Source organism: Leishmania donovani, chromosome 19 (genome assembly GCF_000227135.1).
Source record: "Leishmania donovani BPK282A1 complete genome, chromosome 19".
In the NCBI taxonomy this organism is placed as follows: Eukaryota; Euglenozoa; class Kinetoplastea; order Trypanosomatida; family Trypanosomatidae; genus Leishmania; species Leishmania donovani.
This window is the reverse complement of record NC_018246.1, coordinates 492,301-513,926: the sequence shown is the minus strand read 5'-3', so window position 1 is coordinate 513,926 and position 21,626 is coordinate 492,301. Positions and strand designations below refer to the sequence as shown.

Genomic DNA, 21,626 nt, shown 5'->3' with positions numbered 1-21,626 from the left:
GGTGTGGTGGTGCGGTTGGAAAAAAGAGGTCAGAGCTTCGCTCTATACACCCGCTAATGATGTTGGGGCACGCCTGGGGGCCATTCATGTCCGCTCTGGTCGAGCGTTCGACTTGCGTGCGCAGGGAAGCGCACAGCATGTTTGCGCTTCTCCGTTTGCGCGTGTGCGCACGCATGGGCAGGTGAGCATGTGCCCTGTGCGCACAGCAGCGTCTCGTGCCATAGAAGGGGACGTGCCGACGGCGCATAGGAGAAGTAACAGTGGAAGGAGAAGGAACACACGACCAAGGGCACCACGTGCGTACAGCCGGAGAACACCGCGGGAGCTTCGGAGACAGAGATTACAATCGCCACTGCACGCGCAGCTCGTGAGCGCAGCACTTCCCCGCGCCTTCCACTACCGTCTGCACAAGCATCCCTCACGCTCACTTACCCGCCCTATACGCACGCCCACGCACACACATGGGTGTCTGTTCCCATCTACGCCTCCTCTCTGCTCCACCTCTGGCGCTCCCACGCGCGTCGGTTCGCTCTGGCCGGTGGCCGCATCCACACCGTCACGCGCGCGTTGACACCATCAGGCGGACGCGTTCTCCGTGTGCTAGACGCTAAACAAAGTAACCGAGCGCAGACATCTCTCTCTATAAAAAAAAACGCAAGAGAAACTCCCCCCTTTCCAACAAGCATCAAGGGCAGCAATGGTGGGATGGAGGTAGGGAGGGGGGGGGGGAGTAGTCCCTGCGCACCCCAGACCGACCGTGACGTACGCATGTACGCGCAAGCCCTCTGCTGGTCGTCTCTCACGCCATCACTGCGCTTCAGCTGAGCGTTTATTGGCGGTACGTATGCCTACGCGAAGGACGCCCACCATGCGAACACCATCCAGGCATCCGCTCACTCAACAACCTCTTGTTTGCACACTGCTGCACTGGGCGGCCCGCCTGGCGTGGAGGAGCACGACGCGAGGGAAGGCGGAGTTGGTGACGTGGCGGACAGGTCGTGTGAGCTTGGATGATGATGCTTCCAGAAGGAGAGGCGCTGCTCTGCCACCTGCCGTTCTGCCTCTGCGAGCTCCCGCACCGCCGCTTCGCGGGCGAGCTGCGTGACATACCGCTGAGCGCGGTAGGCCTGCTGCTGCGCGTGGTCGAGGCGGTCGCAGTACGGGGAGACATAGGGGACGCTCGCCGCTCTGCCGCCCATGAACGCAGCTTGCATGGCTCTCTCACGAGCACCTCCTTTGACACCACTCACGCCGGCGGTGCTGGTCCCACTTATCGGCACCGCCCACATCGGAGACGCGCCACAGGCACCGGTGTGGCTGTTTTGATGCGCCGTGGCCGCGTACGCTTTTTCCGATACATGCGCACTTCTCGACTTGCCTTTGGTTTCATTAGCCTGCGTGGGAGAGGACGGCGACGACGCTGCCTCTGGCGGCGGTGGCGGTGGGGTTGCCGCCCCGCCTGACATCTTGTTTGCCGCCTCTGGCTCCGCTCCAGCGCTGCCGTTAACCCCGGCGCCACTGCCGCCGAACTGGCTCGTCAGGTGGTGGAACATGGCGGAATCTAGTGCGTATGCCGACACGTACGGCGCTGATGGTGCCGCAGCAGGCGGCCTCTGCGGTAAGAGTGCGGAGGGGGAGGACAGAGATGCGTAGTAGGCTGGAAGATCGGATGTGGCGGATGCCGGTGCGAGCCCAGGCAGCCCGACACCGCACGGCACAACCCCACTGCCGACTCTGCTACTCTTTTTCAGAACTGATGGTGCTGCTGGCAGGGCGATGCCGCAGTGCGGACACCAGCCCGGTGCTGTCGTCTTGTGCGCGCGCTTCTCTTTTTCGGGGCTGCCTTTCCTGTTGTGAGGGCCTGTGGTTGCCACTGCTGCCCCAGCCGACTGCTCTGCATTGTTCGCCTTCGACGGTGGCTGCTGCCGCGACGAAGAGAATGCATCCTTCGCGCTGGGGATAGCGTTGCTGTTGCCTGCGGTGACACCCGCAGCTTCATCTCCTGCTGCGGTGGCGCTTGTCGCATACCAGTCCTCCCACGCTTTCAGCTTCTTGAGAGCGACGTCGAGTTGCTTTTGGAGAGGGCCTGACGACGGCTGCGACGTCCCAGCAGGAGGAGTCTCCTCTGGTGCTGCTGCTGCTGCTCGCTGCTTCTGCAGTGGCGGCACTTGATGAGCCTGCTGACGACATGTATGAAGCTCAGCGACGACCAGCTGATGCGAGGCTCGAGCGTGGCTCAGTTGGGTCTGCACGGCAAACAATTCTTCGGTCAAAATCCGCATGGCCTGCCGGCTCTGCTGTCGCTCCCTCTCCCCCGGCGCCGCCACGGCTGCACCGGTGCCTTGACGTTGGCGCGGTGGCGTCTCTCCTCTCGCCGGCGAACCCTGACGGCAAGCGCCGCCGCTGCCGTTTCTGTCGTGAAGTTCCAGCAACACGCGGTGCAAGAGGGCTTCTCGCTGCGCGAGCGCGTCCCGCAGGGACAGCACTTCTGTTTCTAGTTGTGCCACTGTGGCCGGCCCTGCAGCTGGGGATGAAGACCCTGCGGGCGTAGCGGTGGCACTCACGGAGGGAGGCAGCGCCGTGGCACGGGCAAGCGGGCTGGCAGCGGCGAGTGCGATGTCTGCAGCAGGTGGCGGGGTCGCTGGCGGAGCGGCCGGCACTGCAGCAGGGGAGGGCGTTGCGTCAGTTACCGGACCTGAAGCGGGCGTTGCTCGCTGCGGCAAGGATGTCAGGGGATGTCCCTCGCTGCTCATCGCTACTACAATGGGTGATGCAGCGGCGCTGGCTGTACCTACAGGAGCGCTGACGACCTGCGCACTACTCATGACAGGTGGCTCTGGAATCACTGGCGTGGGTGCTGCCGCCGGCGAGGAGGTAGTCATGGCCCGGAATGGGTAGCGGGAAAGATCCGACGCGTTCGCAAGAGTGCCGGTCGCGGCCGCTGCTGCGCGTGGCCAGAGCAGGCTCGGGTCAGTCGATGCCCACACCGTCGCCGCCGCTGGAGACACAGAGGAGGGGCCAGTGAGTGAGGAGGCGGGAGGCTGCGCGTCCGCGGTGACGGGGGTGACGAGCGTACCACCAGTGGCGGCACCTTGCAGAGGGATGCCGTTGGTGTTGCCTCCGCGCAGGGAGGCGGGGGCCGGCGAGAGGTTTACTGAGGTGGTGGAGGTAGCTGGTGCAGGAGAGGACGAGGACACTGATGCAGACCGCGTGCTCGTACGGGCGGGCTTGCCGAGACTTGCCATGCGACGTGATTGCAAAGTATCCGCATGAGGAGGGCCGCATGCCGCGATCCGTGAGTGCGTCGCGCTGACACGTTGCCCGAACGCAAGGCGAGGACGACCGTCTACTTCCGTGGCCACAGTGGAGGACGCGCTCGCCGGCCGTGGTGGCTGGGACAGCACAACGACCGATGACGGGCCGAAATGGACTCGCTTCGACGATGGGGAGCGTTGCGGCAGCGGCGCAGCAGTTGCGGAGGCGTGCCGCAGTTTCTCGTTCTGCTCCAGTCCAGTGCGCAGGAGGCGCACCTCCTGCTCCAGGACGCGCACCTGCGCTTCGAGGTTAGCGGTGTAGGAGGCTTTCCGCGGCACCGTCCCCGGCGTGCCTGCCGACGGCTGCGGCACAACGGCATCGCCGTCACCGGCACTGCTGCTTAGGAGAGGCACGATTTGACGTCGATTCGCGAGCTGTTGGGGGCCCACAGAGGGCCCAGCCGGGGGAGAGCTCGGCTGCATCGGAGGGGATGCCAGTGAGGCTGTGGATGTCATGGGGCTCACAGGCGCACCAGCAGAGAGGTGTGCAAGAGGGCGAGTGCAAGACGACGACGAAGGAAAGTTAAAGAGGTGTGAGGTGGTGTAACTCATGGGTGCTGGTGGCGATGGCGAGATGGGGTCGCTTGGCCGCACACGGACAGAGGGTCTGTGCACGGTGCCCGGCCCTTTTTCTCGCTCCTCTCCCCTCCCTCTTTTCTTTTGGGCCTTCTTGGGCCTTTGTCGGATACCTGGAGAGTGAGCAGCGGAGAAAGTGGGCGGCGTTGAAAAGAGAAGGTGACGGACACGTGCTTCCCAGTTACTCAATGTATGTGTATGCGTATATGATGGTAGAGAGGTGTATGCATATCTATGGGCATGCGTTAAGTGTGTGTGTGTGTGTGTATGAGCTGATTCTATTCCTGAGACGCAGCGTGATGCGCTGTGCACGTGCTTCAGCGGCTGTGCGTTGCCGCCGTGAGTTTGTGGAGTGGGAGGAGGATCGAAGCAGGGAAGAGAAGCCGGGGCGGGGTGGGAAAAAAAGAAAGAGGGGTGAGGAGGAGAGGAAACGGTAGCGTGAGCTGGCGAGGATCACCACGTGGCGTCCACCCACACCCACCCACTCAGCTGCCTCGCCTGTCGAAGACACTCTTGCGCTCAGATACCTGTCTAAAGGGCGTGACACGCATCGCTGGCCTCCCTACCACGCACGGCTGCGGAAGGCGTGTTGGTGTCTGAGCACCTTGCATGACCCAGCGGAGCGATGGATGCACGCGTGCGTGCACGGATGTGACCGACCCCTCTTTCCCTCACCCCCAAGAGCGCCATGGGAGAAGAAGAGGTGGTACAAGGGCCGCCAGAGGCAGTCGACCGTAGGGCACAAACAAAGTCAACGAAGAGAGCGAGCGAGCGACAGAGAGGGGGGGGGGGTGAAGGCAAGGGAGCGAGAGCGAGCGAAAAGGGATGTGTGCCGTATGTGGTGACGTTGCCATCGAGGTTGCAGCGGGGGAGGGGGCGTCATGTATGATGAATAAGTCGTAGAGAGAGGCGCAGCATCCGATGGCGGGAAGGGGGAGAGGAGAGCAACGATCTGCTATCCTCTCTTGCTCGTTCTCACGTCTTCTAGCACCCTCTCTCTGTCGGTCTCTGCGCACACCATCGTCTCTACCTCTCCTTGATGTCGCTACAGAGAAGAGCAAGCCGGCACGCCGCGCCAGCGACCGGGATGCCCCACATGCGCTCTCTGGTGATCTCCGCACACGCGCAGGATTCTTTCGTTGCACTTTGCTTGGCCCGTCGAGCGCTTTCTGTCCTACGAGAGGCCGACATGAAGATACGAGGAAGACGCAGAGGAAGCGGCGGATGCACACATGCGCGTGTGCACAGACACGCTCGATCACGCAGAGAAGAACAGAGACAAGGACGATGTGCCCTGTGCCCCTCCCCACTTCCACTCTTCAAATTGGGGATCGCAGAAACACCCAGACGTAATCACCAAGACAACTGCGCGCGCACACACACACCATGGCAGGAGGAAAAGAACGGATCTCGTCCACTACACACACAACCACACACACACACACACGCCAACAGAATAAAAACAAAAAACACACAGAGAAAGAACGAAACACAAAGGAGGGGAGGACGTACAGGTGGGGTGGAAGATAAAATCGAAAAGTGTGAGCGTATGTGTGTGTGTGTGTGCGTAGTGGATGCGAGCGATACACGCGTGCTGACAGGTCCTCGCTTTCGGAATGTGGTTCGCTTCTTATTTCCGCTGTTGGTTTCCTGGAATCGGAGAAGATAACAAAGTAAAAAGATAACACAGATGAGGGGCACTACACCATCGTTGGTTCCTTGCTTGCGTGCTCTCACGGTTGGCTTCCCGCTGTGGCCCTCGCTACCTTGTCGGGCGGTTTCCTGCTGCCTCCGCCACGTTCATCGGTGAGGGAGTGCTGCCGGTTGTGGGCGCGCCTAGGGGTGGAACGATATCTGGGTTTCTCCCTCTCTCCTCTCTGTGCATCGCAACGTGCCTGTGCCTTGCCGCGGCGGCACTTCGCTTCACCGTCCCCCTCTGCTGTTTGAAGCGCCGCGAGGCAGCAAAAAGACGCGCCGCACATGACACGAGACGGAAGGGAAATGAAAAGGATCCAAGCCAAGGGAGAAAGAAAGGAGCGAGCAAAGAAGAGGGCACAAATACGGCGCAGGTTGCACGCGTAATGTCTGCGTTTGCGCGCGCATGCGCTTCCTCCCGTCGCGAGACGCAACCGGCAGCGACAAAGGCACATGACAAGGGCAATGACCGCCACGACAGTCGCGAGCGAGTGCGTCACCATGCATACCCATGCACTTCCGCACAGTTGCCCACCTCCGCGCATAGAACCGAGGTGGGATGAGGGCATTGCAGTAGGGGATGCGGCCATGAAGACACATGCGCCGTGCAAGTGGAGTGGCGAGCTGGACTCATGTGAGGGAGAAAGGTCACAACAGAGCGACACACACGCGTATGCGCGCGCGAGGCACGTGCCCGTGTGTGCACGCAGCAGCTCCTTTTCTTACATGCCTCACACTACTCGCAGACCAACCTCTCCGACCCACCCTGCTGTCCCGTGGTGCGTCCATTTGAGTGGGCATGTGCACGGCTGTGTGTACCTTGTTGCTCATTCGACCTCCCTCAGCCCCACATGGGAAGCGCTTCATCGGTTGCCGTGTGCATGACCTTCTTAGGGCCCCTTCTCCTATTCCTATCATGCCCTGCCCCGCGCCACCGGGTGCGATAGCGGCGAGACCGGCATCAGCGCCCTACTGCGCCGACATCGCCGACGATGAGGGCGACTTCGTGCCAGCGGTCTTCGACACCTTCTCTTCTGCGTTGGCCCTCTCTTCCCCAGCAGCGGCCTGGGCCTCGCTTGTACTTTCCTGCTCGGCAGTGAAGGGGCACATGCAGAGCGCGCACGCAAGGGCGTGACCGCTCGCCGCAGCCTTCTTGTTGTACGCCTTGCGCACACTCTCTGCAAACCGCTTCGCGTCCTCGCAGTTGGCGACCAGGGCAGACATGTCGCCGTCCTCCTCCGTCAGTTGCTGCACCGGGGTGCCGTAAGTGTCCTTCTCGGCCGAGCGGATGCGCGCCGTGTACGTGGGATCCTGGAGAGCGCGAAGGACGTCCAGCTTCTTACGCGCTGTGTCGCAGGCGTTCATTGCCTGCCGCACCTCCTCCAGCGAGTACTCCTCGGCGGTAGGCACGGCAACGTTGGTGCCGGCCACCGCCTCCATCACCCTCTCGCGCTTGGAGGCATTGTACTTCTCGACCTTGGCGATTGTGAAGTGCATGCTCCCGTCGAGGTAACTGACGTAGCCGTTGCCGGAGGAGGCGAGCAGCATACGGGTACCCTTGGTAAAGCCCACGATGGCGCTGTTGATTTCCGCCTGCGTGCGGAGCATAGCTACGAGGCTGGCACTCTGCTCATCATCGATGCCGTTCTCCCCGTCGCTATCCTCGTCGCTGTCGTCCATGTAGCGCTTGCGCTCGGCACTGGCTTGGGCCGCGGCCTCCTGGGCGCTGGCCCTCTCCTCGGCCTCCTCAAGCTCCAGACGCCGGCGTTCCATCTCCTCGGCACGGGCGGCCTCCTCGGCCTCCTTGCGCATGCGCTCTTCTGCCTCGCGACGCTTCTTCTCCATGCGACGGCGCTGGAGGGCCTCCTCCTCAGCGCGCAGCTCCTCCTCGGGGATGAGGCCGAGATCACGCTTGATGCGGTACAGGCGCTCCTTCAGCTCCATAATCACTTGCTGGCGATGCATGTAGTTGTAGTTGTTCGCCGAACTGACATCGGAGCGCAGGAGAGCCGTGTCACATTCCACCGACTCGATACCATCGTACCCCATCCAGTTGTACCGTTGCTTCGTGATGAGAGCGGTCATGGCTGCGCGGAGGGGCTGTCGTTGTCCTTGGGCGTACCTATGTATGTGTGTGTGTGTGTGCGTTCGAGAGAGAAAGAGAGAACAAAATGGAGATGCTTGCGTGATCTGATGGGTGGTGAGGGGTTTGCTGCAGAAGGAGGGAGAGCGAGGGGAGAAGGAAGACTGCTGAGTCGAAGCGTGGGCGTACGCCAGCGATGCAGCAATGGAAAATAGAAGGGGGAGGGGGCGCGGTGCACGGCATGGCAGATTGCATGAGCAGGAAGCGCACCAGGGAGGTGCTGTGTGTGTATGTGAAAGAGACGTGTGAGGAAACACCGATCTCGGCGATCCACACGCGCCTCTTCCTCCGTGGATGGGGACAAGCTGCTGCTGCTGCTGATGCTCTTCATGATGGAACAGTGGCACTCGAGCTCGCGCGAAGAGCGCTGAAGGTGGCGGGGGACTCTGCACCCGCCTTTTTCCACAAAACAAGAGAGGGCAGATGGCTTAGACACACACACACACACACACACACATGCGCATGCGCGCGTGCGAGACTCTCGAGACGCCTTCGCGCACGTCCACTTCACAGTGCTATCCGCTCTATCATGTGAGGGAGAGAGATTGAAGACTGGGGCATCACCAGGCGGTGGCGGCGGTGGAGGTGGTGCGTCTTTGGGGGATGGAGAGAAAGGACAGAAATAGAAAAGAGATGGGAAGGTTATAATACAAGAACAACAGAAAACGAACGAAACAACAACAAGCACGCCTGCCAGCATCCTTCAGGCTGGCCACCCTGCCATCATCATCGGTTGCCGTGCATCTACCTCACATGCCCATACAGACACACATACCGTACACGTACACGGAAAAAAAAAATTGCCCTCGCTGACGTTGAGGCGCGTGGTGGTGATGGTGGTGCACACGATAGTCGCACCATTGTCAACTTCGCTTCAGTGCTAAGATCGTCGTCAGTCCATCAACGCACCTTTCAAAATTCCGGGTCAACATCAAACATGCAAACTTGTCTATGGCGGAAAGGAAAAAAAGAAAAAGGAGGTAGCGCGACAGGCGGGGGCGCATGGGCCATTGAGTGAGAGGTGAAGCAGTGCGACTCTCCGCACTCGCTTGTCCCCTCCACCCCGTGTGTGTGCGTGTGCGGAGAAACATGCATGCCACGACATAAGCGTGCTTGCGTTCCTCTCGTGCGGTACCATCTAATGCTCTTCGCTGCGGTTTCCGGCGAGACGAAGCACGCCTGAGAAAACGATGCCAGAAAAAAAAAAGAAAGCCAGCATCTCGGAGCGTGTGAGAGCAGGAGAGAGGGAAAGAAGGAGGGCCGGTGCATGCATCTGCATGCTTGTCTGCGCGCGATTCGCTGAATTGAGAGCGTTATCCACGTGTATCCTAACCCCCTCCCCTCCCCTCCCCCCCCCCCACACACGAGGAGGGATGCACACACGACTTGCGGAAGAGATGGAGGAGACACACGGAAGGAAAGAGAAAATGCACGATCGAGCTGCAGTGCGCTGCCACGATCACGTCAACCAGTAAAGCATGAGCAGCCAACGCTGAAAAAAAAAAAACTTAACAAAGGCAAAGTGTCTAGAGCGCGCGCCACTGCGAAAAAAAAAAGAAAAAGGGAGCGCACCCGCGACAACCGAACTGGGCAACGCTCTCACATGGCGATATCAGTACCATCTTCGGCCGCGGCCGCCACACAAATACGCATGCACAGGCTGGCTCGACGAAGTTCAATTTCCAGTCATCGTTGCTGGCGCAGGGTGGTAGATGGGTGAGCGAGGCTGACTGATGTCCCACCGCGGTCGCACCGGACTCGAGTTAAGGTCCGTTCGCCACGGCGGCGACACTGTGCGCTGCTGCGGGTGCCGCCCTGTTGCGCTGCTGTGGCGTCGCTGCAGCGGCTGTGCTAGCTCACGAGTGGCCCACGAGGATGCCGTCACAAACGCTCCGGTGTTGCCGCCCGCAGCCACTGCTCCAGGGGAGTGAAGAAGCACGTGAATGCGCTGCTGTTGTTGTTGGTGCGCGCGCTGCGCTTGACGCCGATGGTACTGAGCAGCCTCATACTCGTCCACGATCCGCAGCTGCTGCAGGCGTTTCTCCAGCTCGGCGAGCGTCGGCACACGGCGATCCACGAACGGGGCAGCATAGGTGATGTCAGTCTGTATGTGCGACTGTGGTGGCGCATAAAGGTGCTGCTGCAGCTGCTGCTGAGGAGGCTGAGACTGCGTCTCGCTTGTCGCACCGGAAGACGTGAAGTACGGGTAGTAGGAATCGCTGTGGGACGAGCGCTGGTGCTGGTGGTGCTGGTGCTTCTGCGGCGAGGAATCATGCGGTTGCGATGGCACGTTGACGTAATAGCGGCCCATCTTGCTGTGGCCGTGGCTCGACTCAGGGCGGTTGCGCTCTGCTTCGGCCCCAACACTTCTGATGCCGCCACTGCTGAGGTAGATATCATGGGCAGCTGGGGTGGCGGTGGCGCTCCACCCCTGCGGCCGCTGCGGCTGCTGCTGCATCCAGGGGTTGTTCGACTCCACCTTGCGTACGTCCTCGTACACGACCGGCGTGCCGGACTCATCCACCACGACCATGGGAGAGAGGGACTTGATGTAGGACTTGATGGACTTCGTAATGGAGGTCGCTGTGCCGTTAGCATGGGCATGCTGCCGCTGCCGCTGCTTCGATGACGGGTGGGACGGCGTCTTCCTCGGCCCATCTCTTGCGCCGCTCGCCTTTGGGACTTGCTCGTACGGACTGGGGGACGTGTGCCGCTGGCGGCGATGCGCCCCAAAGCCACGACATGGGCTGACGCTCTTGCGACTATTACGTGCACAGTTCGTTTCGTGCGCTTGAAGCGGTGATAGTTTGCGGCACTGATGCTGGTGATGCGCCGACTGCCGACCACTGCGGTTCTGCGACGTGAGCAGCATGCCAGACGGTAAGGTTCTCCGCTGCTGCTTCCTTGGCGGCGTCGGCGGCGCCAACTGGCTCGGCACAAAGTTCCGCGGCGTTGGAGGCTTCGGCCGGCGCGGCTCCGCAGCGTCGTCGCCGTCGCCAAGCGACACGAAAAACGCTGGAAAGGTCTTCTTTCGCTCCGTCTTGGGTTCCTCGAGAACCGCTGCAGCCGTGGCACCGGCGGTCGCCGCAGACGTGCCGTCGCCGTCGTTTTCTGCAGCAGCGCCACCATCCGGGGTCGACCTAGCATCCACAGGTGCAGTCGTGCCCCCCTGCTTCTCCGGCGCGCTATCGGGCAGACTTGCGTCTGCTGCCGCCGATCCGGCTACAGCTGCAGCCACGGTTGCGTTCGGCAAGGTGCGGTTTTCAGCCGCCACTGTCTGCTCCGCCTCCCTATGTGTGCGGTCATCGACCCACGACGACGTAGACGGCCGCCGCTGCACTTGCGCATCCGGTGTGTCATCCACAGCTGCCGCTGCGGGTGCCACTGTCTCAATCATGGCGCCGCCCTCGGCGGCACGAAGACCCATGACCTCGCTTGCTCCTTCCTGCTGCGAAGGAGGCAGTGCCGAAGGTGGTGGCGGCGACTGGGTCAGCTCTGCAGGCGAAGCATGATGCCTGGCAACGGCACCGAAAGCCGCCGCTCGACTCTCGGGCGGAGGCACTTCATGCGTTGCCCACGCCTCTGCTGCCACGGCTGTCGTCCCCTGCTGTCGCTGCGCCTCGGACACAGTCATAGGTGCCGCGAAGTCAGCGCCAGTCGCAGCGCTCCCCAGCGCAGCCGTCGCGGCGCGAACCGAGTAACCAAATGGAGCATAGGGCTGCGGCTGGCCGAACGGCTGCACATACGGGTCCAGCGGCGGCGGCATCGGATGAGGTCTCTCGCTGTCGGCGTAGAATGGCAGCTGGTGGGTCGGCAATTGATGCGGCTGCGACATTGGGTGTGAATACGCGTAGGGGTACGTCGTTGCGGCGGAGTGGTAGCCTGGCGAGTATATTGGCTGCTGCGATGGTGCCGCCGGCCCCGCCATTGTGAAGGCTTGGTAACTGCTAGGGTAGTGCGGCTGCGCTTGCGGTTGCTGTTGCTGCCGCTGACGCTGCTCCGGTGCCCGGTACGCCGACGGGGATATCATGGACGGTGGCGAAATGCTCGTGAGCGGCGACGTGCCCACATCGAGCCGCGCTGCCGGCTCATCTGCAAAGTGCGCAGCGTCGTGGCTTCGAGCGCTGGCTGCTGAGGACGCAAAGGAAGTCTGCACCTGCTGCTCTCCGCGAAGACGCTGCTGCTGCTGTTGCTGTTGCTGTTGCTGAGGCGGCGGGGGCGACGGCACCTTGCCAGCTCCGACGGTGGTGGCAGCCTTGCCGCTCTCGTAGGTCTTGCGCCGCGTAAATTCACGCAGCTGCGCGCGGTGGTGCGCTGTGCAGCACAGCTTCCGCGCTGAGCCGGGCGGCAAGCCGCAGTGCCTGCAGATCATCTCTCCGCAACGCCAGCATGGGGAGGTGGTGTCTGTGCGGTAGCAGCGAGGGCACATGCGACTCGGCTCCGGGAGTGCGGCGATGCCGCCACCACTGCCCACGTTAGCACCTACACCAGCTGGCCGACTCTGTTGCTGTGGCACCACCTCCGCTGCGGCGCGTGTGGTGCTACGGCGAGGCGGCGGCGAGTATTCCATCGCCGCCGGCGCTGGTGGGAGCGGCTCTGGTTCGTTGTAGGCGTGCGCCGCGGAAGGGAGTGCCGCGGCCACGCCGACGGTCTGAAGGAGCGGCTGTCGAGGAGGAGGCTGAGCGGCACCAGTGGCGTACCGCTGTTGTTGCTCAGAGGCGACGCGCGAGTAGGCGCGCGCACCGACCCCGGCATGCATGCGCTGTGCATAGCCGCACTCGCCGTCCTCGGCAGCCCACGCCTCGCGGGCCTGATGCGCCACACGAGGTGCAAAGAGAACGCGTGACGCCGAGCTGTACGGCGCAAAGGACGCCAGGCGCTGCTGCTGCTGCTGCTGCTGCTGGACTGCGGCGTAATCGCAGCCGTTGCGCCGGAAATGCTGGTGTGCTGCCCCGAATGCGGCCGCCGAGGGTTGATAGCTGTTGTCGAAGTACACAGACGAGGTGCTGAGCAGCGTGTTGCTGCTTACCGAGCGGGCTGCGGGGGCAGGGGGTGCGGTTGACAGTGGCGCGCCTGTCGGTGACAGCCGTGATGCAGGCGAGGACGAGCTGCGCGTCCACGGGCTTTCGCTCACCTCTTGTGCGTAGTCACCTCGCGAGGAGCGAACCGACCGCAGGCGCTCCTCTGACATGCGCGAGCTCGCGACGCGGCTGTCGCGCTCGTAGCCGCGCACCGGCTGACGCTGCCGGGTCCGCTGATGCGGCTGCTGAGACCATGCCCGCCAACGCTGGTGCCGCTCCTCGCTCTCGTCCACCTCACTTGCAGCGTAAGAGGACTCGATGGCGGCGACGTCGCGTGCGGCACGCAGACGATCGCTTTGGCGGCGGTGATAGCGGCGCTCGCTAAGCTCGACGTTCTGCTCGGCGCGATCCTGCAGTGTTTGGGTCCGTCGCTGCGCCTCGACGATCTCCTGCACGGCAGAGCGGATGGCGGCACGAATGATATCCGCCGGGTCCATCGCGGCAAGACTGGTGGCGCCGGCAGCGGACGCGGAGGATGACGGCACGGCAGCTCCGCTGCGCCCGAGGCCCGGGGCTACTGCCGAAGAGAGAGGTGTGTGCTGTGAGCTGATAATCACCTTTGGAGGTGTCGCGTCAGAGGGGGCCAAGGATGCTGCCGCCCCTGCTGCTGGTACCCTTGCGGCAACGCGCGGCGTCGGTGACTGCGCCGACGGCTGACGGCGCACCGCCGAGGATGTGCGAGACGAGGACGGAACCAGCGGCGGGGTTTGCAGAGGGGTGTGCACAGACGCTTGCGTAGCCACAGCTCCCGCCGTGTGCGTGGCGTGGGTCGAGGAGGCTGCAACAAGGCTTGGCGCCCTATAGCTGCTGCTGCTTGTTGGCGGTCTCTGCCCTGGTAGCACCGCTCTGAATGGTGTCGCGTACCGCGACGACTGAGTGCTCGAGTCGAACTCACGCAGGCTGTCCCGTACACTACGCACGCGCTGCGCCGCAGACTGCACCTCCGCCTCCCGCGCTTGCTGCCTCCGCTCCATTTCCGCCAGCCGCTCCTGCGCCTCCGCTGCGGTCCGTGCAGCTTCCTCGCGCGCCAGTCGCACCGCCTCTGCGGCGCGCACCTCGATTTCGGCAAGGCGGCGAACCGCTTCTTCCTTTTCACGCTCCTGCTCAGCTAGCCGCAGGAGGTGCTCCGCGCGGCACCGTTCTTGCCACTCTTCGTCGCGGCGCTGGGCTTCGCGGGCAGCACGGGCGGCGTCCGCGGCTGCCATCTCCGCTGCGTCTGCGCGCGCACGGCGCACCTCCTCCTGCGCGCGTTGCTGCGCCTCGTCCAACTGACGCTGCGCAGCCTGCAGCTTCGCTTCCAAGACCGCTCGCTGCTCCTCCTCAGCGAGGGCCTGCATGACTGCCGCGTGCTCCGCACGGCGGACCGCCTCGTCGCGCAAGTCAGCCAGCTGCGCCTGCAGCAGCTGCTCGGCCGCGTCGCGTGCTTCGCGGATGCGCTGCTCGGCCCGCTGCTCGGCTTCCTGTAAGAGGCGCTGTGACTCGGCGTGCGCCGCTTGGCGCTCCTGCTCTGCTTGCGCACGGATGGCCGCCTCCTCCGCAACACGCCGCTCGGCTTCCCGGAGGCGTTCCAAGGCGGCCTGCAGCTCAGCGGCGTACGAAGCTTCGCGCGCGCGCAGCTCCGCCAGCTCCTTTGCCGTAATGAGCGGAGTGCGGAACTGCGGCGGCGTCGCAGCTCCAACCATATCGGCGGTGTTGTCGTCGACACCGTCTCCGTCCCCTTCAATCATGAGCGGAACAGCGGCATCCGTCTGCCGCTGCTGCACTCGACGGTGCACCTGCGCAGCAATCATCGTTGACGCTTCAGACAAAACAGAGGTGCCACCAGGCTCGTCTGCAGCGGCGGCCGCAGCAACGGCAGCCGCGTGCTGCGCCAACACCTCCTTGCGCCGAATCGACGCCAAGGTTTGCAGGAACACGAGGTGCGCCGTTCGCCGTTCTTCCCTCTCCACCTCACGCAGCATCGCGCGGCCGCTGACCTCCTCCGCATCCAACTCATCGAGTTCCCACTGAAAGCGCTGGCGGAGTGCTGCCTCTCGGCGCGCCGCTGCCTTTTTCAAAAGTTCGACCTCCTGACGCCGCTCGCCCTCCGCAAGCGCCTGCCGTTGCACCGCGTGGTGGCTCTGCAGGAGACTGCGCGTTGCAGCCTCGTACTCGATAAAGGAGGCTCGACCGTGCGCCTCTTCGTGAACAAGCTCTGCCGTGTCTTCACGGAGCTGCAGCTGAAGCCGCTCAAAACGCAGCTCTTCATACTCCCGCTGCACGCGGTCGCCCTCCTCGGTCGCCGCCACCACACGGTCAACGCGGGCACCAGAGAGCAGCCACGACCACGCGTTAGCCTCAGCCTCCTCCACTTCGTCTCGGTCGAGACCTTCTTCCGCCGCCAAGTGCGCCTGCTGCTGCTCTTGCTGGCGCCTGCGCTCCGCTGCCGCACGGACCAGCCGCTGCGCCTCCAGCTCATGCGGCAGCGCCGCTGTTAGCCACTCATCAGCGCCGCGCTCGTAATGTTCACGCACGGCCGCCTCAGCCTGCTCCAGCGCCTCTCGCGCTAGACCCTCGCGGTCTTGCAGAGCCTGACAAGCAAAGGCCGCACGCTCCTCGTGCTGCTGGCGTTGGCGCAGCACCTCCTCTTCCTGTCGCTGCTGCTGCCGCTTCTGCTCGGCCGCTTCTTCGACTGCTTCACGCTGCAACTGCCGCTGCCGCGCCCTTTCCTGCCCTTCTGCTAGAGCCCTGGCTTCTTCTGCAGTTCGGATGGCTTCTGCATGCGCTTCGGCCTCCGCAGCTGCACGAGCGGCTTCGGCTTCTGCCTTGGCTTTGGCATCTGCCTCCGCCAGCGCCGCTCTGGTCGCGATGAGTTTGCCGCCATCGTCGACTTCCTCGCTTGCCAAGACCCGACCTTGGCGGGCGGCGGTCATGGGCGAGAGCGTGATCTCGGCCGAGCCCGACCCCGCGACGGACTTCGCGGCACTGGAGAGAGCATCACCAGGAGTGCGGGCAGCGGCGGCCTGACCACCCTTCTCTGGCCTTGCGTCTGATTCGCCAGCCATGTTTTCATGCGACTGTGCCCGCAGCTCTGAAGCGCCGTTGACAGAGGTGCGACGTCGCCGACGACTTGCACTGTCGCTGCGGGTGGCCGACTTGTACCCAGATGCCCGCTGCGACAGCTCGTCGTCGGACGTGACGCTGACCTGGTCGGAGAAGTCGACCAAGGAGATGGACCCGGTGTTATCGTGGTGCGAGTGCTGGTTCTGCAGTGTTGGATGCTGCTGCTGAGACAGGATGGGTGTTGAATCAAACTCCACCACCAGGCCACGGCGCGCGCGAATGGCCGTGTCCTCCTCCTCCATCCGCTGCATCAGCGCGGCCCGCTCGTGTGCCTCGAGGTCTCCAACGACGCCGCGCTCCTCAGCCTCGGTGTTCTCGCAGTCATCCAGTAGCTGGTGCGGCCGCGCGAGCTCCTCGGGGGTGCCGGTGGGCGGCGGCAGCACGCCGGTTGTCTGCGACTTGTCCGCAGATGCCGCCATGGCTGCCTCGACTTCATCCTCCATCTGCCGCGGCGTCACCGATGTCTTCCAAGCAGGCGCCAAGGCCGATGCACTCTTCTCCGCCTTCACATCCTCTTCGGCCGTTGCTGCAGCGGTCGCACCCGCGGCTGCTGCGGGTAGCACTGGTTTAGCGTCTCGGCCGCTTTCACCGGTAGCGGCAGGGGCATGTGCCTCTTCCTCCTCCACTGTGTGCAGCACCAGCGGAGGCGGCACCGGGTATTCCTCCTTCGGTTCCAGGATTGTGTGTGGCAGCTTCGGCACCGGCTGCGAGCGCGAGCGGTCCTTCACTTTCTTGAAGCCTTCGTTGGTGGCGAGGCCCGAGGCGGCAGTGGCAGATGGCGGATGGGGCGCCACCTTCGGCGGGGGCGCGGCTGTGATAGCGTACAGGCCTACTGCCTTCTCTGCCTTAGCCGCGGCTTCAGCGGCGCGGAGCTGCTGCTGCTGCTCGCGAGCCCGTCGGCGTCGTGCTTCCACTGGGTCGAGCGGGAGCGCGTCAACGGCCTCCTGCGTTAAGGGCGACGACGCCCTGCGCTGATGGTGCTGCTCACCAGCGCTGTCGCCCTCTGATGGGACCGCCACTGCGCCACTTGCGACGCTGACGCCGTCTCCGGGCACAATTGATGTCGTTGGATTGGCCGGAAACTGAACCGAGCTGGCGCGTCGCTTTAAGGTCCCGCTCTTGCCCTTGAGGGCGCTGCGGTGTGGCGTCGTGCCAGTGCGGGTGCGGCGAGAGCGGGTGGACGACACGCCATCGTCGATGGATACGCGGTCTGCATCGGCGTCGGTGGCCGCTGCGGCGCTGCGCGTGCGCCGCCGACCCGACTGCGCCAGACGAGAGACGCAGTGGCACTTGGGGCAAAAGATGCGTCGGCCAGCATTGTCGCAGTGGACGAGTGCGCACGGCTGGCATGCGTAGTGGCGGCAGTCGACGAGAGAGAAGAAGGGGAAGAGCGGCGCATGCGGGTCGGAGGCGGAGGAAGTGGCGCGGCGGAGGCAGAACACACAGATATCCTTATCTGACGTGCTCTGCTCCGGCAGCCGCGTGGAGTTAATGGAGATGTTCTCTGACTGCAGCCCCGCCATCCTCTTCGATGCTCAAACACGGGCACACGAGGCTAGATCTATACACGTGAAGCGAGCCAGAAACGAAAAAGAAACAAGAAAAGGAGCCGAAGTGAGCTGCCCAGCGCGTGATCGTGATGTAACGCTACCGGATGCGGTGTCAGCAAGAAGAGGGTGAGGAAGGGGAGGATCAGGGAGGGGGGAACGGCGGTCGATGTTGGGTAGCAGTTCCGGCCTACGATGCTACGACGGCCAGTCAGCTCACCCGCGCTCTCCCGTGAGAATGTTGCGTATTTCTTTTTCGCTGAACGTTCTCTTCCCGTCGTCGTCGTCGTCTTCGCGCCGCGTGAAGGGCAAAACGCAGGGCACTGCGGTGCGATGCAGGTTGGGCCGGAGTGCCTGCTTGACTGGGAGCAGGAAACACGAGCCAGCAAGCCGCAATGCACGTGAGTGCGAGTATGTGCAGGTCTCTCGCTTTCTCTATAGAGCTCTCTCTGCGCACTTGGGTGGCTTTGTTTGTCTGTGAGCACAGGAAGGCACCAGTGCCACGGACATGCAGCAGCGCCTGTGCGGGTGTGCTGGTGTGTGTGTGTGTGTAAGGACGGGATGGAGGCAAGAGGGGTGATGGTGGTGGTGGTGGTGGTGGCGGGGAAGCAGCAACAGATTACCAGTGACACAATGAAAGAAACGAGAAGCTGCGAAGAAAGGCGCTGAAGGCGACTTCAGCTCACGCCTGCGGCCCTGCTGTTACTGCTGCGCTACGGCGGCGATGCACTCTCATTCGTAGCGAGACGCAGGCACCGACACCCCCCCCCCAAAAAAAAAAAAACAGCAACCAATATCAGACAAGGAAAGAGCCCCGCCCCGTGGGTGATGTGTGCCGCCCGCGACGTGAATCCACAGAAAGAGAGAGAGAGAGAGTAAATGAAGCAGAAAGAGCGACAGGCATGTAGAGGTGCTCCCTCACAAGAATGGTCATGGCCATCTTCACTTCACGCGCGTATGTGCCGGTGCTGGCGCCCCCCCCCTCCTGCATGGGTAGGCACATCCAGATCAGGCACGGGGGTAAACATCGGGCCGCAGCTGCGCAGGATAGATGCTCCTGCATGCTTGGCCGCTTTGCATGCATCCGTCCCTTCCCCTCTCTCTTATTCACCAAGTAGCAGTCATCGCAACTCGTGGGCGCGACAGGGCTGTCCCCCTCCGCCGTTGTCGCTGCTCTTGCTGTCACAGAGCCGCCACAGACAGAGCCGTCTTTCCGTGGAGGCATTGAGCGACGCACCAGGTGTGTGTGGGAGTGGGGTGGGGGGGGGAAGGAAAGCAGGCTGGGGGGGGGTTGGCGGCTGACACTGTGAAGCAAACTGAGCGCATCTCTGCCTTGCCGAGACGGTCTTCGTCTCCGCTTGTGGCTGCTGAACAGATGCGGGAAGAAAAGCGAGCAGAGCACACGTTACGCGCGCTCCGTAAAGCGGTGAGGATCCGTGAGAAGACGGCACACATGCAGATACGCATACACGTCCAGGGTATACACGCTCCTTGTCGGACACGCCACCGTCGCTTACGTGCACATCCGTGCAGGCGGGTGGCAGCAGGATGAGCTGAAAGGAGGAGGGGAGGGGAGGGGGGTGGTGGTGGTGAACACCAGCATACAGACACACAATGCGAGAGCGAAGGCATGCAGAGAGGCTTCGTGTTCGCTCTACGTTGGGTACTCTCCCTCCGACTGGCCCTCGCGCCGCAGCTGCTCCGCCATTACAGCCGCCAACACCTGCTGCAGCCGCAGCTTTGCCACCTCTAGCTGCGCCGCATCCAGCTGACGGACCGCCTCCTCGACATCTCCGCGAAAGCCCCGGTAGGGACGCGTGCCGGTAACCACAGCGCTGCTCGCCGTCGACTCCACAGCCCCGCGACGCGGTGCAGACGCGATCCAGCCCATCAGCGACTCAAGTGGTCTGCTGCCGCCGGCCGAAAATGCGCGGTGAACAGAGGTAGCTCTTGCCGCGGCGGCGGCTGTCGACGGCATTGACGTCGTTGACAGAAAGGGGGCGCTGAAGGACGGCAGCACCAGACGCCACAGCGCCTCTGAAACGCTAATCGAGCTCCACTTGTCTTTGCACGCGCGCATCGTCGTCGCCGCGGCCGCCGTGGTGCCCATGATGTTAGATGCGGCGGTAGAGTCATCGTAAAGCATTCGTGCGCACGTATGCGCATCTTCGGCGCCGACTGCGCTGGCGTCCTCATCGCTCTGCACGCCTCCCCGCTGGTGCTGGATAACGAGGCCCTCGTCGTCTTCAGCCCTGTACGTCTCCTCCTCGTCCGGTGCTGTGAAGACCCAGCTCGGCTGCGCACTAGAGTCCAGCGAGATGCCGTACAAGTCCTCCGATGCACCGCCGCCGGTGACGCCGAGCAGCGATGCCAAGCACGGCAGCGTGCACTCCTCCGCCGAGGCGCACGCCGGTGGTGACGTCCTGCTCGTCGCCGTGGAGGCGGAGAGGGACTTCCAGTGGTCACTGCTCGTCCTCATCCCCTCGCTGGGGTTGTACAGAGGGTAGCTCGGGCGACACCCTTCCTGGGCCCTCCGTGGAAGGCGCGAGATCGAGCTTGCCGACCGCGGCGCTGAGTCACTGGCGAGGACGCCGTTTCCGTAACCGCGTATTGCCGCCTTGTCACCGTGTTCACTGCCATGACTGCTGAAGTACGTCTTGGGCAGCGCCGGCGAGAGCGGATGGAAGTTGCCAAGTGCCGTCACCGCCATGACCTTCACTTTTGACAGGAGTCGCGCGAGGAAGAGGGCGACAGCGAGGTGGACAGAGGGGATCTCCTTGCGAGTTTCCGCTTGCGCTGTCTCGGGTGGCTTGCAGCCATTTTCGGCAGCGGGGGCCAAAACACCTAGCGGCTGCGACTCGTTGCCGCTGTAGAGAGCATGCGAGGTGAAGGGGCCGTACACGGCTGCCGCGCCTCCATCCCGGCGAATGGCAGTGCTGCGGCAGCTGTGGCTCAATATCGCCTTCCAGTGCTCGTGCTCCGACTCCACCGTTGCTTGGGCAGCCGCCGCCTCCACTTCGTCTCCCTCCTCGTCCGTGTACGAGACTTTATCTGCCACTCGTGCGGACAGCGGCGAGGGCAGCCGCTCGGTAACCTTTCGGATCTCGGCGCACCGTACCTCACCGCAGCAACGGCAGAAACGCATCTCACGACTGCCCATCAGGTGCTCCTCCATGAGCAGCACAGCCAGGGAGCACGCTGCATCGTCTTCCTGCTGCCGGGAGCGTGCCCCGGAGCTCGACAGGTTTTGTACGCCACGGACGCCCGCGTCTCTCCAGAGGGACGAAGAGGCTGCCGACAGCTGAGGGAGAGCAGCGACAGCGGGCTTACATGGAGTGACGGCGAGGGTGCTGCTTTCATTGCTGGTACTCCCCAGGGTCGTGGAGACCGTTGTGGGTGCGCGTCGGCAGTGACTTGACGAGATGCCGTCACAGACCAAGATCTCGCCGTCTCCGAGGGTCTTTTCGTCAGCGCATAGGCTGGAGATCCCGGCAGAGACTAGCTCGCCTTCGCGCCGCTTTCGCCTTTCGCTAGCGCTACCGACACTATCGGGATGAATCATCTCAGCGGTGGCCCCCGTTACACGCCAACTCACGCTCGAGGGACGCCGCCGCTGCTGCTGTTGCTGCTCACGCTGTCTATGACTGAACGAGGCAGCCTGAGACAGGTACGAGTCTGATGCGTTGTTCACGCAGGAGTGTCGTTGCTCCTGCCGCGGCGACCTTGATGCCGTCGGTGAGGACGCCGAGGTGGCTGCAGCGGCTGCGGTAGATCCAGTGACGCCACCGCACTGCGAATGGCCGAAAAGATGCTGTGCCGTATTCGGAGGGGAGCTCTTGTAAGCGTGGGCGGCTGCTTCGCAGTCGCTGAGCGCCGTGGTGACGTCGAATCCACCTGGCATGGCGTTCATAGCAGATGAGGTTCCTTGGAGAGAGTTATCCAAGCCGTCGATGCTTTCCATCGAATAGTGGGGGGCTGCCTCATACGGGGCAAGCTGACCGCATGCCAGACACATCCACACCAAAGAGGCCGCGTACGGGCGCGGTCGCGGCGGACAGAAGCGCGGCTGCGTCTGCAGCTCCATCTGGCAGACTCAAGAGTTGGGGCCGAGCGGGGTAAAGAGGGCGATGCTCGCGGCACTGCTACCGTTCTCTTTTTGCGCCTCGCG

The 21,626-nt window shown here is 63.3% G+C and overlaps 4 protein-coding genes across 4 annotated transcripts; all 4 read right to left on the bottom strand.

The window, feature by feature from the left end:
- Positions 1-893: 893 nt before the first annotated feature.
- On the bottom strand, positions 894-3,866 carry LDBPK_191160 (hypothetical protein, unknown function; the record flags this gene model as incomplete). Its single annotated transcript, XM_003860243.1, has 1 exon — positions 894-3,866. One exon carries the CDS (start codon positions 3,864-3,866, stop codon positions 894-896), a length of 2,973 nt encoding a protein of 990 aa, XP_003860291.1.
- Positions 3,867-6,554: 2,688 nt separating this feature from the next.
- LDBPK_191150 (hypothetical protein, conserved) lies at positions 6,555-7,670 on the bottom strand (the record flags this gene model as incomplete). The annotated part of the gene is made up of 1 exon (XM_003860242.1): positions 6,555-7,670. One exon carries the CDS (start codon positions 7,668-7,670, stop codon positions 6,555-6,557), a length of 1,116 nt encoding a protein of 371 aa, XP_003860290.1.
- A 1,733-nt stretch (positions 7,671-9,403) lies between these two features.
- On the bottom strand, positions 9,404-17,434 carry LDBPK_191140 (hypothetical protein, conserved; the record flags this gene model as incomplete). The annotated part of the gene is made up of 1 exon (XM_003860241.1): positions 9,404-17,434. One exon carries the CDS (start codon positions 17,432-17,434, stop codon positions 9,404-9,406), a length of 8,031 nt encoding a protein of 2,676 aa, XP_003860289.1.
- A 1,678-nt stretch (positions 17,435-19,112) lies between these two features.
- LDBPK_191130 (hypothetical protein, unknown function) lies at positions 19,113-21,542 on the bottom strand (the record flags this gene model as incomplete). The annotated part of the gene is made up of 1 exon (XM_003860240.1): positions 19,113-21,542. The coding sequence occupies one exon, from the start codon at positions 21,540-21,542 to the stop codon at positions 19,113-19,115; it is 2,430 nt and encodes an 809-aa protein (XP_003860288.1).
- Positions 21,543-21,626: the final 84 nt, after the last annotated feature.